Source organism: Bos mutus, chromosome 1, assembly GCF_027580195.1.
Source record: "Bos mutus isolate GX-2022 chromosome 1, NWIPB_WYAK_1.1, whole genome shotgun sequence".
In the NCBI taxonomy this organism is placed as follows: Eukaryota; Metazoa; Chordata; class Mammalia; order Artiodactyla; family Bovidae; genus Bos; species Bos mutus.
The window spans coordinates 151066058-151081998 of NC_091617.1; the positions used below are offsets into that span (position 1 = coordinate 151066058).

The following is a 15941-nucleotide window of genomic DNA, read 5'->3' on the forward strand; positions in this document are numbered from 1 at the left end:
AAGAGGAGACAAGGAAGAAAGGAAGGAGAAAGAGAGGAATGAAGGAAGGGATGGAGAGAGGCAGGAAAGAAAACATAAAACCCCAGACCACAGTTTCAAGGAGTCATACATATGGGTGTAACATCCTCAATATAACGGTTGGAGTCTTATTTAAGACACACCGCTAACATATTCTCCATAAGCCTTTACGGCTCTGCTCTAAAGCGATCTGGGGGAACATACATTCACCGATAAAGGTGAATATTTTATTTATCTTTAACAGAAACACTTCAAATCTCACCAAAGTACTTTAGCCAATCATCCCCTTTTGAAAAGGTCAAGAACTAGCAATTACAATGCTGTATTTGTATTAATACCACTCTCAGTTACTGATTATCAAACTGATGCCCAAAGTCAAGTCTAATAATACCCCAACTATATCTTTGCATTCAGTGATCTAAATTATTCTCCCCCTAATGCTGTTTATCAGAAAGCTCCCCCCCACTCAAAATATACCACCAGTTCCCACATTCTCTCAGACAGCCATAGTTTTACTGTATTTCAAAACTTGAGTCACCTGTATGCATCGTCTTCTTTCAAGTCTCATATCATCCTGATGGGGTGGGGGGAGGGAGGGAAGAGTCCAGCAGCAAAACTACAACACTGTGTGAAGAAAAACAGATTATGATAAGAGATAAGGATGCAAGACAATTACCCCTAATTGAGGAACATCTAATGTAAACACAACCCCCAAAACAGAGATAAAATGATTGTAAATTCATTTGCTAACATTTATTTAAGCTTACTTGAAAATAATTTTCATTAATGAAAACCAATTATATATAAAATATAAAGTAACTGCCAGGGAGAAAAAGTTTTAAAACCTGACTACTACCAACAAAAAAAGTCACACATTTCTAGGTATGAAATAAACTGTCAATACTCCACTAGTCTATGTAATTTAGCAGAAGAAAAATATCTACATTTTATAATCTACATCAATTCACAAATCAGTACGAATGTGAATTCACTTTTCACCACGGCTTACTATCAAAGGTAAAGAAAGTTGCTTTATAGGAACAATCAGATGTCAATCTTCCAGCGTTACAGGTACATTGAGACACTGCTCACAACTGCTCCTCCAAGCCCACAAACTCTCTTTTGCTCTCCCGGTGGCTTCCCCTACTTATTATAATTCTTTGACTTTAAATTCCTACTCATTACTTCAGCTGCTATTTCATGATTGGCCAGCAAATTCCACGACTTAAGGGGAAAGCAAGAGCACCCTCTGGCTGTTGTCAACTAAGAGCACACAATAACAGATAAGAAAAAGACAAGCACAGGCTGAAATCAACAAAGGAGTTTGGTCTAAAAATCTAGTTTTCAAACTGATACTGTGGAATTCAGTATTATTCCAAATGAAACAATGTTGCTTACGTTGGCCAAGTTCCCAGGCTAGCCAAAAGACATCCATCTATTGAGACCAAAAGATATTATACCAGCCATGGGCACTGGGGACTCTGCAGGAGCAACACAGAAACTTAACCAATTCTAGATCCTCTCTTTATGTGGAAAAACTCTAAAGTAGGTTGTTTTCCTTTGTTAGCACTCTCTCAACTCTTGATGCTTTCAATTCCCTAAATTTACATCAGGACACTCCAATCATCCTGCTAAGAGTAATAACCCTTTCCCCTGAGTATCAATATGTTCCTAAATTACCAGCCCGAAGTTCCTGTTGTCTCAATGGAGTTCACTTCAGGTATGTGACAGGAAATCAACTGGGCTGAAATAATTCACTTTAACATTTGCAGTTTTCAACAAGGATGCTAGCTGCTGCTGCTAAGTCGCTTCAGTCGTGTCCGACTCTGTGCAACCCCATAGACGGCAGCCCACCAGGCTCCCCTGTCCCTGGGATTCTCCAGGCAAGAACACTGGAGTGGGTTGCCATTTCCTTCTCCAATGCATGGAAGTGAAAAGAGAAAGTGAAGTCGCTCAGTCGTATCCGACTCTCAGCGACCCCATGGACTGCAGCCCACCAGGCTCCAGTCCATGGGATTTTCCAGGCAAGAGTGCTGGAGTGGGGTGCCAACTAGGATACAGCAAACACCAAATGGACTTTGCAAACTACAGATACAATTTTCTTTCTAAAGAAGCTTACAAATTCAGTCATATTTTAATTTTTTTCTGAAAAAAACCTACAACGAATTTTTTATCTTTTCCCCTACAAATGGAACCATTCACAAATTATGGAGCAAAATTAGATGCTAATGAAAAACATGTACTATCCTTACCACAGAAACCTCCCATAATCCTCAAAATCTTTTACAGTATGTTTTAGCTCACATTTTGCCAAAGGCAATATAATAGTCTATGAAAAATCTAGGAACTGAGCTTAAGTGGTTTTTGAAGCTAAACTTACAAACCATTTTTCTAGTTGTCTGAAAATCACTGCATAAAATCAACCTACAGCACATGTGCAGGGAGGACTAACAGCATTTCAACAAACTTGAGTTTTGGTGCATGGTATGCTCAGGAAAGTACAGACGTGGTCTCTTGGTGTCTGTTCTTTCTCAAGAGAGGTCAGGGAGACAAGAGGGGATGGGAAGAGAGGGAGGGGGGGAGGATATGAAGACACCTGACTGAAAGTACTCTTGTGCTGAGATTTATAAAATCAGTACAAATCTAAAAAAAAAAAAAAAAAACTAGAGTGGCAAAACTGTGATTGAAATGAATGCATTAGCATGATATGGCAAACCCAGATTAACTCGAGAGTTAATGAACTAAGGGCTTTCCTTGTGGGTCAGCTGGTAAAGAATCTGCCTGCATTGTGGGAGACCTGGGTTCGATCCCTGGTTAGGGAAAATCCCCTAGAGAGGGGAAAGGCTACCCACTCCAGTATTCTGGCCTGGAGAATTCCATGGACTGTATAGTATATGGGATCACAAAGAGTCGGACACCACTGAGCAACTTTCACTTTCACTTTCTTTTATTTAATGAACTAAATGGCAGTCATTGATGTATTTTCTAAAGACACAATGTTTTATACTGAAAAACTAAAAATTTTACCTAGTTTCAAAATAACTATAGTAGGGAAGTATTGCAAACAGCAGGCAAAAAAAAAATCAGTACATACAAGCTGATACAAGCTTCAAAAGTACTGGTAGGAGCTATCTTATTTCTTAAGCTGGGTGAAGTACACAGCTGTTGCTTATTATCTTTTAATTTTATGTATTATATATTCTCATATTCACAATTTTAAAAATTTAACCCTCAGGAAAAAACAAAAGGCAAGAGGTTTAAAAGGACAATTCAGATGGTACAGAAGATGTCTATTAAGAATAAGCTACAAAAAAATATAATAATAATAAGCTACAAAAATGAAAACAAAGTTGAGGGACCTAAAATTTTATTCCATGGATCAAATTACTATGTGGTTATATTCAAATCATACACTGTGACCCGCTTTCCTTATACACTTCTGCTCATTTACACTAATAGAGTAAGGAAGTCATAGAAAAAAATGTCTTTATTTCAGAAGCAGACTTTCAAGAATTAAAACAGCCAAAGGAGTCATACAGGGAATGTTTTGATACCTAACACGCAATTTAAAAAACCTATCACCCTAATTCCAAAAAAGATGATCAAATGAGATATTGGGGGGGTGGGGGGGAGTCTTTTCACTAACTGGGGATTTCAAGAGAAATCCTAAAAACCAAGAATATTTATGACTTCCTCTAGAATCCAAGGAAATACCCACAGTCTTAAAAAAAAAAAAAAAAAAAACTGAAAATGCAAAAAGCACAAGAGTTTAAATCAAAATTATGAGTAAAACTGCAGAGTAAAGGACCTTCACTATACCCCAACCACTCAGCTGACACACTTCACAGACGCTGACACACACCCAACAAGCAGGCCCTCCTGTTTTACCAGCAGGGACACCAGGGCTCAGACAGATCAAGCAGCCTGGCCTAAGGTCACACCGTGAGAACTCTGGTCCCACACCAAAGTTCACTTCTTTCCGCCACTGCTTTCCGCCAATGCAAGATCCTCTCACTAGGGATCACCGAAATGGTCATAAGAAAATTACACACCTGCAAGAATCCAGGTGGACTAAGTCTGATTTTAAGTCTCACCATTTACTCTTCTGCCTCAACCAGGCCAAACATCAATAAAATTCATAAGCAGTAAATCACTTTGTAAAAAATATTTCAGTTTAGGAGAATAAAAAAGTAACTTTCCTGAAAAGTCAGCCTGGCAGAGAAATTCTGATTATAACATGTAACGATTTGCTATATATTCCTTAAAAAAAAAAAAAAATTGAAGACAAGCAGAGAAGAGTGTAAAAACCAAGAGTAGGTAAGTCATTTTTGCACTAAAGCCTCAGGCAAGATAAAAAACATGAAGAACTATAAACCTGGGTCTTGGATCATATGACTGGCATGTTAGAAGTGGGAGCAGCTGATACATGGGGTTTAAGGACAGAGAAGAATGTGATTTCTCATGAAACTGAAAATAAAGAACACAACTCTGAGTAAGCATTGGAAAGAAGGTTCAAGAAATAAGACCTGAGTGGATTAAATAAATAATGCCCCAATTTTTGCTACCTCAAGCACCAAGTTACCTGGGCTCGCTAGGACTACATCTGGGCTAAACTGAGACAAAATTAGGCACTGTATATTTGGCTACAGCAATAAGCTCAGGAAAACAGGAGGGAAATAACTCATAGGCATATTATCTGTAACAACGCAGAGTGCATTGACAAGTATCTTTTTTAAGACTGGAGAGCAGAGACTGAGAAGTTTCTAGGAGTAGTGGTGGTGGTGTAGTTGCTAAGTCGTGTGCGACACTTGCAACCACATGGACTATAGCCCACCAGGCTCCTCTGTCCATGGGATTTTCCAGGCAAGAGTACTGGAATGGTTTGCATTTCCTTCTCCAGGGGATCTTCCCAATTCAGGAATTAAACCCAGGTCTCCGGCATTGCAGGCAGATTCTTTACTGACTGAGCTACGAGGGAAGCCTCACAGGAGTCGGCTATGACGAAAAAAAGTACTGGTACCCTGCCACTAATTCAAAATATATAAATGACCACTGACACTGTGGCCTTCCTGGTGCTTCAGATGGTAAAGAATCTGACTGCAATGTGGGAGACTCGGCTTTGATCCTTGGATTGGGAAGATCCCCGGGAGAAGGGAATGGCTACCCACTCGTTTTCTTGCCTGGAGAATTCCATGGACAGAGGTTACAGTCCATGGAGTCGCAGAGAGTCAGACACGACTGAGCAACTGACACTTTCACCGATACTGTATTTTGCTTGCCATCTTTTGTCTCCTTTAGTGAGTGTGAAAACAATTATTTTCACAGATTTATACAACCTTCAAGTCTATCAACATACCTACATGTTTTCTCTTATATTCCAAGTTCCTCAAACTTGAATATTCAGACCACAGAACTTTTCAGGCTATCACTATATATATACTAAGAAATATCCCATCATAAGCAGACCGAAGTTCCAAAGGTTCATTTAAGCTAGCCGGCTGCAAGGTAACACTAAGTACTATTCTAGTTACATGTGGAATTGAGCAGACTTCTACAGTGCGACTCGCCCCCAGCCCACCTCTCCCTCAGAGTTTCAGGCCCACCTTTCTGAGAGTCCTATGAACTGAGCTTGACATCCCAGTTATTTGCCTTTCCCACTTATTACTGAACGTGAGATTTTGTATTTAATGGACACATAAACACTTTCCTTTAATTCATTTAATTCTCATAAATAATTACATAAGTTAAGTAGCACAATTACCTGGTTTTACAGGTGAGGAGACTAAGGCCCAGAGAAGTGAGGTCGCACGGAGCCACACAGGACTATTTTAGAGATGAGATTCAAATTCAACCAAACGGACTCCAAAGTTGTCGCTCTCAGGCCCCACGTTAAACTGAGTTTATGACCTCCCGACTCTACTCTCCCAACCAAAAAGGAAGAGGAAAGAACAGGTAGGACAGGAAGAAAATCCACTTCTCCCTCCTGTATTCTCAGTTTTGGTCAATGGGTTTCACCACACCCCAGTCTCCCAAACTAAAACCCTAATAACCTGGGACCTCTTTCCTACTGCGTATCCCACATCCAATCCATGCAAATTCTCGTGTTGGGAAATTCCCAGGCAGTCTAATGGTTAGAACTTAGTGCTTTCACTGCCGGGGCCCAGGTTCAATCCCTGGCTGGGAAACGAAGATCCCACTGGCCACACAGTGCAGCCCCCACTACCCCCAAAAACAGTGAGCTCTGTGAACCATCCCAGCAAATGAATCAAACCTAAGGAATTAGTCCCAGAAACCTCCAGTCTATGGCCAGTCTTGATGTCAGAAGTGGACAGTCTCACAGGACTGAGCCCTTTCTTTACCTGTGAGGCCTGATTTTCTCTCTAGGCAGACAGTGTGAGAACTGGGCTGAATTCTCGGACACCCTGATGGCATCTGAGAATTGCTTGTGTGAACAAGTGCCCCCCGCCTCCCCGAAACATACACACATACACGCTGCAATTGGGCACAGGAACCCTTTGCAAAAAGGAATTAAAAGCAAAGTGATATAAACAAAATAAATTCTCTCTCTTCTGTTGCTATGCTTGCTTCCTATCACCTACACATCATGTACTCAGATTCTTTATTACTCAAATCAATCCTGCTCCTAATATGAATTGGGCTTCCCTGGCGGCTCAGACAGTAAAGACTCCACCTGCAATACGGGAGACCCAGGTTTGATCCCTGGGTTGGGAAGATCCCCTGCAGGAGGGCACGGCAACCCACTACAGTATTCTTGCCTGGAGAATCCCATGGACAGAGGAGCCTGGTGGGCACCAGTGCATGGGGTCACAAAGAGTCAGACACGAAGTAAGAGGAATTAAAAAGGGGTGCCTGTGACCAAGAATCAAACAAGGCTGAGGTCCAGTGCATCATGTCGTCCCTCCTTACTTTTCCCTTCCTAACCTCAACACCTGCCGTGATGGCATGCAAGCATTTTATTTTCAAAACAAAGCGTATCTATCAGACAGAAGACACTTGGGAAAAATAATGCTCAATCCCTGAAAGCCTGCAATCCCTTCTCATAACTAGCTTCTAAGAAATGTAATAAAAACCACTACGCTTGCTCTTTCCTTTCTGATAGGACTGACTCTTCCAAGTCAGTCAGTTCAGTCAGTCAGTTCAGTCGCTCGGTCGTGTCCGACTCTTTGGGACCCCATGAATCGAAGCACACCAGGCCTCCCTGTCCATCACCAACTCCCGAGTTCACTAAGATTCATGTCCATTGAGTTGGTGATGCCATCCAGCCATCTCATCCTCTGTCGTCCCCTCCTCCTCCCGCCCCCAATCCCTCCCAGCATCATGGTCTTTTCCAATGAGTCCACTCTCCACATGAGGTGGCCAAAGTATTGGAGTTTCAGCTTCAACATCAGTCCTTCCAATGAACACCCAGGACTGATCTCTTTCATAATGGACTGGTTGGATCTCCTTGCAGTCCAAGGGACTCTCAAGAGTCTTCTTCAGCACCACAGTTCAAAAGCATCAATTCTTTGGCACTCAGCTTTCTTCACAGTCCAACTCTCACATCCATACATGACCAATGGAAAAACCATAGCCTGGACTAAACGGACCTTTGTTGGCAAAGTAATGTCTCTGCTTTTGAATATGCTATCTAGGTTGATCATAACTTTCCTTCCAAGGAGTAAGCGTCTTTTAATTTCATGGCTGCAATCACCATCTGCAGTGATTTTGGAGCTCCAAAAAAATAAAAGTCTGACACTGTTTCCCCATCTATTTCCCATGAAGTGATGGGACCATATGCCATATGTGAGTGTACACACATATAATTTTACTTATAAAATATGCATTATATGTAAATAGTTTACATAAGCACATTCATATATACACTTAGTTCATTATATGTCCTTTTATAAATATAATTACATATAATTATATAAACCTCTGCGCTTTTAATTATCCTTGAATTTCAAAAATACAGAAAAATAACAAGGTCCAGAAATAATCAAAAAGCACACACTATTATTAACAGTTTACATTTTCTTCCAGCAAGCCTACTACTAAGAGTAGTAAAATGGGTTTTGTTTTACTTCTTTTCTCTGCTAGACTTCTGGGGAACTTAAAGGAAAACACTGTCCCCTGAGCGTGTCTTAGAACGCGCGGCCTTACAGTCCAGGGCACCAACTGTCCTCCGACGGGTACCTCTGTCACCTGTGGCCCCAAACTCGGTGCCAGTCTCCAGTCCCACTGTCTGGCCCCTCCACTGGTTTTTCTCAACACCTTTCCCTCTAAAAGGAGTACCTCAAAGGTTTGCCCTGAACTAGTAACTCCAGACTTTTCTCTAGCCGCCCTACCCGCTCACTCAGTATCTAGTCCAGAGCTGCAGGATGTGGCCTACAGGGCCACGTTACCACATCAACTCTTTACGCCTAAAGGCATGCAACCCTTTCCTTACACAACTCACATTCCCATCTCTTCCCACCACCCACAACCATTCTAGAAACTGCTGAATTCTTTAGCTACTCTAAATGATCTCGCTCAATCCTATGCATTCTCAAAATGCCTCACGCCTTTCCATTCTTCTCCGTGCCTACTGTATCATCCCCGGCCCAGGCCCTTATTTCACGCGATTAGAGATGCCTCCTAAACTCAGCATCTCCTGGGCCAGATGGTATGCCAGAGACACTAGGGGAGTCTGCAGAACCAGACTGCAGCCTCCACTCCAAAAGATCCTGCTTCAGGAAGCAAGGAGAAGGGCTCGAGAACCTGCCTGGGTTTTGTTTAGTTTTTGTTTCTTTAAATATTTATTTGCTTGGCTGCAGCGGGTCTTAGTTACAGCACTCAGGATCTTTAGTTGCAGCCTGCGAACTCTTAGTTGGGGCATGTGGAATCTAATTCCATGCCCAGGGATTGAAGCCCAGCCCCTGCATTGGGGGCTTGAAGTCTTAGCCAGTGGACCACCAGGGAAGTCCCTGGTTGTTTTTGTTTTGTTTAATATACAAGAACATCCAGGTTATTTACTCTTGAGCACGGCTGGATTTGGGAACTATATTTTACTTAAAGACAGCTCACCCCTCGTCCCATTTTATCACACATTTAGCTGCTGTACACATACGTCGCTGAAGCACAGACTTTCAATCTGGATTTAACCCATCTGTGACTTAGGAACATTAGTCAAATCTTATTGCCCTGAACTCAGAGCTCAGCATGGCATTCCATAAAATAACACCCTCCTTCTGCAGCGATGCTCAATCCTTTGCCCTAACTAAAGTCACCCCTTCTCTACCTGATCTTTACCTAAATCCTAGCCACTCTCAAGACCAACTCATTTCTCCTCATCCAGCTTAAAGCCACTCCAGTTTCTCCTCTGAACCTCCGTTTACCTATGGACCACTATATTTTATTAGTTATTTATGTTATAGTCTTACTCAAATGATATTATCTACTGCTTGGTGAATCTCAGTCTCACATTTCTATTATATCCTAGTAGATGTTCAATGAGCATATTGGATTAATAAAATAAACATGGAAAATACTGTCTTGTATAGAAAAAGTGGGTTATAAAGCAGTATGTAAATATATTTTTAAAAAGGAGAGAAAAGTAATTGTGTGCAGAAAAAAAAAGAACTCACAGGTTACACACAAAATGCAAACACTAGTTATCTCCAGAAAGAAGAACCGGAGGAAACTGTTATTCTTATTTTCTAAAGTTTCTAAAATGAATGTATTATTTTGTAATGATACAAAATCTTATACCTAGAATTTAAACCTTAGCTAAATCTTAACCTAGAATTTTCTCCTTTTTTTTGGTTGCACCGTAGGGAACGTGGAATCCTAGGTCCCCAACTAGAGACCGAACCCATGCCTCCTGCAGTGGAAGCAAGAAGTCTTAACCACTTCCGCCAGGAAAGGCCCAACCTAGAATTTTCTTGATCAATGGAAATTCAGTAAAAATGACTGACATGGGACATCGACACAATCCTAATATGTGTGACTGATATGCTAATGTCAACATTTCCCAGCCTATACTCCAAATTCCATTGGCCTCACTAGACTCGATGTTCAACCTTGGGGACCTCATTCACAGTCATGCAAATCAATTATATACATAGTATATGGGAACACAAGCTTTCACAAGAGTACTGTTCCCATACAGTTTTCTTCATGGAGCACTGAATCACATTCTGCTTGTAGTCCTAGTTTGCTTAATGTTCATCTACTTTTAGAAACACATTTCATGACGAAAAATACAGTTTATATACAAAACTACATTATCAACAAAAAATTAGAAATACTAAAAATATTCAACACTAACAGAAAAGATGTACAGTCACATAATATCATGTAAATCCTTTAAGTTCTTATTATATGACATGAGGGAAAAAAATCATGCATTATATTTTATCAGAAAGAACTCAAAATCTTCATCAAAGTACAGTCTCAGAAAAGTAAAAGAAAAAAAAAAAAGGCACAGAAGAAACGCTGGAAGAAAATACATAAAATTAATAATGAATGTCTTTGGCTAATAACAGATTATTTTTAATTTTTTTCCTTACACTTTTTAGCATATCACAACTTTAATAAACATGCATCTTCTTTTTATAATCAGGAAAAAAATGGTCCAAGAAATTCATCCTCCATCCTAACAGAAAAGTCTCCATGACATTTAGCTATGGGCCACAACTATGAACAACCTCACGTACCCTCCAACTTTTAAAACTCTGGCCACTGTCCACAGTAAGACTCTCCCAGAAGGGCTCTGCGTCGCCTAACCTGGTGTTCAAGGCCCAGAGCCTTCAGGCTCCGAGCCAGCCCGCCCTCTAACGCCTGGCTCCGCCGCTTCCCAGGTGGTCCCGTGTCAGGTTCTAGACGCCCAGCTGACGAGTGTCCTCATTTACAAAGTGGGTGATCCCACAGAACAGTGCCATCACGATGACACAGCATTTAAAACACGGCACGGTGACCGTGCACTGCGTGTTCCCATTGTTACACTGGCATGTTTTACACTGTCGTGAAGACCCCCACCTTTCCAGTCCCATCTCCTTTCATATATGTGCTTTCCTTGAACGTTCACTCGAGCCACAACGGGCAAAGCTCATCCCCCAAGAATCACTTTCCTGCTGAAACTGCTCCCTTTCCTGCCTGTCAACACCATTTCCCAAGTCCAACGCCAGTGCCTTCTTCTCCAGAAAGTCTCCGACCAGCACCCCTCAAGCCCACCACAGCAGTACTGACACCAGGACGAGGGCCCTAACTCTGCCTTCAACTGGAGCTAACCAATGACACGCGCAACGGCACCTAGCCCCAGAATCTGGGGAAAGCCCTGTTCACCTCCCGCTCCAGAAGGCCAGCTCCCTCAAGTATAGCAGACTCTGGACACGAAGAGAGAGAGAAACAAAGTCATCATCATCAAACCACAATATTGCCACAAAACCTGCTTTAGGGTTGCTCTGTTGACACAAATGAGTTAAAAAAAGTTTAATATTTAAAACAAGATGATAAGCACAGTGAAGTCATATCTGCAATCTAATCATGGAACAAACGACCTAGCTAACTCATTTCAATGTGAAAGACACAAAATTGAGAATTTCTGATACAGATAATGATATATGAGCTAAAAAATATTTTATAGAATTATCAATTCTCTATAAATAGCTATAATCAGAAAAGGCTTGGGCACAGTTTTTGTTTCTTGCTTGGGTCTTTTTTTTGTTGTTGTTAAACACCAAACCTCTTTTCTAAAGACAATATTTTTAAATGTGGTGCTATTTATACTGAAAATGTTAGTAAACCAGGTGGGCAAAATAATGACTGTGGACGCAAGAGGACAAGGACATGAATGTTAATTAAATCCTCTACTTTTATGTATGTTTGAGGTTTTTAGTAACTAAAAAAAAGTTTTAATAAAATCAGTGATGTATGAAATACGTATCAGAAATACAATTTTTTTAACTATCAAATAAATGACAAAAGAAGCTAACTAAAAAAATTTTTTAAATGTGATATTGTAAGACAAGAGAACTTACAAACATACCATGACTAAGCAAAATCTGCTTTTTTTTTATTCTTTTGTTTCTCTTTGGGGAGAGAAGATAGAGGTTAAAACTGCTTGGGAAACTATTTTACATAAAATATTTTATATAAATCACTAGCAAAGATTTACCTAAATAAACTGATTCCTATAAATTTTTCCCTGGGACATTTGTGCTAACAAATGTACAGCTATGATATGAAAATTCAGGGAGTTGGGGTGAAATTCCCTTTAGGGTGTCATTGGCTAGCTCCGTGGGATCAATGAAGCACAAACTTTCTAATGTCAAAGTCCACAAGACATACAGATCCCCTTACTAGTTTTAGCAGCTAACATTCTCCAACCACTCTTGGAGGGCAGTGGGGGCGGGGGGGCGGGGGGGATTGAACATTGTAACAACTTGCCCCAAAATTTCCTCTTGCTGCCTTAAGTCATAACTGATGTTTGATCTTCCTACTTTTTCACATTACGAAGAGTAACACATTCTTTGTGGTAGCTAATACAGACAAATTATACAATAACACTGAATTTAGTGTCAGACTGAGAGCGAGAGGTCTTCAGTTTCAATTAATTCAAATCAATCCTTTAGTAGATGTGGAAACTCAGGTCTAGAGGTTATGTGCCTTGCTTAAGAGGATCTGAAGTAAAACCAACACCAAAAAAATCAGATTATCAAATCAATGATAAAAGCAAAATAATATTTGCCATTTTAATTGAGCAAACTCCACTGCTACACAGAAATATGGGAAAATATGTATCTGCACAACATAAGCATACTTATTTTTATTTTCATATAAATGAAAATACATAGGAAAATGTCCAGAAAGGTAACTACAAGCCTTCAGCAGCAGGACTATCTTCAGGACAATGGGACTGAGAAGGTGGCCGGGCAGAAGTCGAAAGAGGGACCACCACACGTACTTCTGTATACAATTCAGAAGTGCCATCCTTTACACCTACTGAAAAAAACGAAAAGTAATTTTAAATGCCTGCATACAAATAAGATCCTAAAAATCAAATGATGTCATGACATGATTATAGTTTCAAATTTATCATTCATTTCTTCCACAGCTAAGAGAGAGCACCTGTCCGACTGCACTGAGCTGAGACTTCAACGTTTTTCCTGCCTTTGGACTCAACCAGAAACATCAGCTCTGACATCTTGAGCCTGCTGGCCTTCAGACTAGAACTGAAATCATCAGCTCTTACTGTTCTCAGGCCTTCAGACTCTGACTAGAACGACACCATCGGCTCTCTGGGTCTCCAACTTGCCAACTGCAGAGTTGGGGACTTCTCAGTTTTTACAATCACATGAGCCAAGAAGAGACATGGGTTCAATCCCTGGATCAAGATCCCCTGAAGCAGGAAACAGCAATATTCTTACCACTCCAGTATTCTTGACTGGAGAATTCCATTAACAGAGGAGTCTGGCTGACTACAGTCCATGGGGTCACAGAGAGTTGGACACAACTAAGCAAGTGAGCACACAGCACACAATAAAATACAAACCCAAACATAAATTCAAGGTGACCAACCAGCCTTGCAGAACTAACATTAACATTCTTAAAAAGAAAACAGTATTCAATCAAAAATTAGTAAACAAGAAACAAAAAAAAAGTGATCCACAGTCAAGGGGACCAACTCAAGGTTGGATGAGATGTTACACTTGGTAGACAACAACTTTACAACTTTGTATTTTATACAAAGAATTAGAAGAAAATGTGTTTCAAAACTTTCATGAACTTTGCTCTTTAATGTGTGAACAGAGTATCTCAGCAGAAAAACTGAAACTACAAAAAAAAAAAAAAAGAACGAAAAGAAAATAATAAAGTCACAGGAGACAGTGAGAAAATAGTAGAAAAACATGTTAAGAAATCATGGCTAAAAATCTCTCACATTATAATTACACTGAGACATGTCACAGGCAAACAGTTTATAACCAAAGACAAAGAGAAAAATCTTAAAAGTGGCCAGAGAAAAAAATATATACAGAGAAGAACAAAATAGTAATTACAACTAACATCTCACTGGAAACAACGGAAGCCAGAAGACAGTGGAACCCCACCGTTAGCGTGCTTCAGTGACAACCACCACCAATGTGGAATTCTGCACCCAGTGAAAATCCACTTCAAGCACGACGGTGCAATGAACGCTTTACCAGCACACCTGAACTACAAAACCACTGAAGAGTGTTCTTCAGGCTGAGGGGAAATGATACTGGCTCGAAACAAAAATCTATACAAGAAATGAAAAATGCCAGAAATGGTAAATAAGTAGGTAAATTTTCAAAATGAATATTTTTTCTTTCTTGTACTTAAAAGAGCATTGATTGCTTAAAACAAAAACTATAAATTGCAGCTTAAAATGTGCTTGAAGCTAAAATCACAAGACTGTAACATATGTAGGAATAACACATGGTAAGAATAAAAAAATATGCCAACAACTGCACCAAGTGGGAGGCAGGTAAACAGCCTGATAGTGTTCATGGTTATCCCATTTGGGAAATGGGGAATGGGAGGTGGAAAGTGGCAGATCAGATCAGTCGCTCAGTCGTGTCCGACTCTTTGCGACCCCATGAATCGCAGCACGCCAGGCCTCCCTGTCCAACACCAACTCCCGGAGTTCACCGAGACTCATGTCCATTGAGTCAGTGATACCATCCAGCCATCTCATCCTCCATTGTCCCCTTCTCCTCCTGCCCCCAATCCCTCCCAGCATCAGAGTCTTTTCCAATGAGTCAACTCTTCACATGAGGTGGCCAAAGTACTGGAGTTTCAACTTTAGCATCATTCCTTCCAAAGAAATCCCAGGGCTGATCTCCTTCAGAATGGACTGGTTGGATCTCCTTGCAGTCCATGGGACTCTCAAGAGTCTTCTCCAACACCACACTTCAAAAGCATCAATTCTTCAGCGCTCAACTTTCTTCACAGTCCAACTCTCACATCCATACATGACCACAGGAAAAACCATAGCCTTGACTAGACGGACCTTTGTTGGCAAAGTAACGTCTCTGCTTTTGAATATGCTATCTAGGTTGGTCATAACTTTCCTTCCAAGAAGTAAGCGTCTTTTAATTTCATGGCTGCAGTCACCATCTGCACTGATTTTGGAGCCCAGAAAAATAAAGTCTGACACTGTTTCCACTCACTGTTTCCCCATTTATTTCCCATGAAATGATGGGACCGGATGCCATGATCTTCGTTTTCCAAATGTTGAGCTTTAAGCCAACTTTTTCACTCTCCAGTTTCACCTTCATCAAGAGGCTTTTTAGTTCCTCTTCACTTTCTGCCATAAGGGTGGTGGTGTCATCAACTCTAAATACTTAAAAACAGATATGAACTTCCCTCAATATATAGGACACCTTCAGGAGTTCCTGTGAAGCCCATGCACAGTTATTACAAGCACACAAAGAAACCCTGCATCCCAAGAGAAACTTAGTGGGTAAACAACCCAATTTCACACCCAAGGAATTAGAAATAATAGAACCATCTAAAAAAAACTTCCAAATATGTATCTCAAGATGCTTAGAAAAAAGAGTCAATTTTTTATTCAGTTCAGTCGCTCAGTCGTGTCCGACTCTTTGCGACCCCATGAATCGCAGCACGCCAGGCCTCCCTGTCCATCACCAACTCCCAGAGTTCACCCAAACCCATGTCCATCGAGTTGGTGATGCCATCCAGCCATCTCATCCTGTCGGGTGACCAAAAAAACCAGGCAGGTTCAACAAAGAACCAGGTATTAAAATTAACACACACACATAATACATTTATGTTCATGGCTGGCTCATGACAGCAAAAACACTACACTGGTACCTTCCCTTCTAAGTGCGACCCTCTTTTCTTTTTAAACAACACTGTTTACTATATGTTCATCTTTTTCAAAATGACCAGTCCAAAAT

General features: G+C 40.6%; 1 protein-coding gene across 3 annotated transcripts in view; it reads right to left on the reverse strand.

Annotated features, from left to right (window-relative positions):
- DYRK1A (dual specificity tyrosine phosphorylation regulated kinase 1A) overlaps positions 1–15941 on the reverse strand; it is a 143690-nt gene that overhangs the window by 94381 nt on the left and 33368 nt on the right. For 2 of the 3 annotated variants that reach the window (XM_070377402.1, XM_070377395.1), the window contains exon 2: positions 557–642. The exons of the other annotated variant lie outside the window; for it this stretch is intronic. In XM_070377402.1, the coding sequence (XP_070233503.1) occupies positions 557–566 (10 nt within the window). In that variant the 5' untranslated portion in view covers positions 567–642. The remainder of the gene's footprint in view (positions 1–556; positions 643–15941) is intronic. 3 annotated transcript variants of the gene reach the window in all.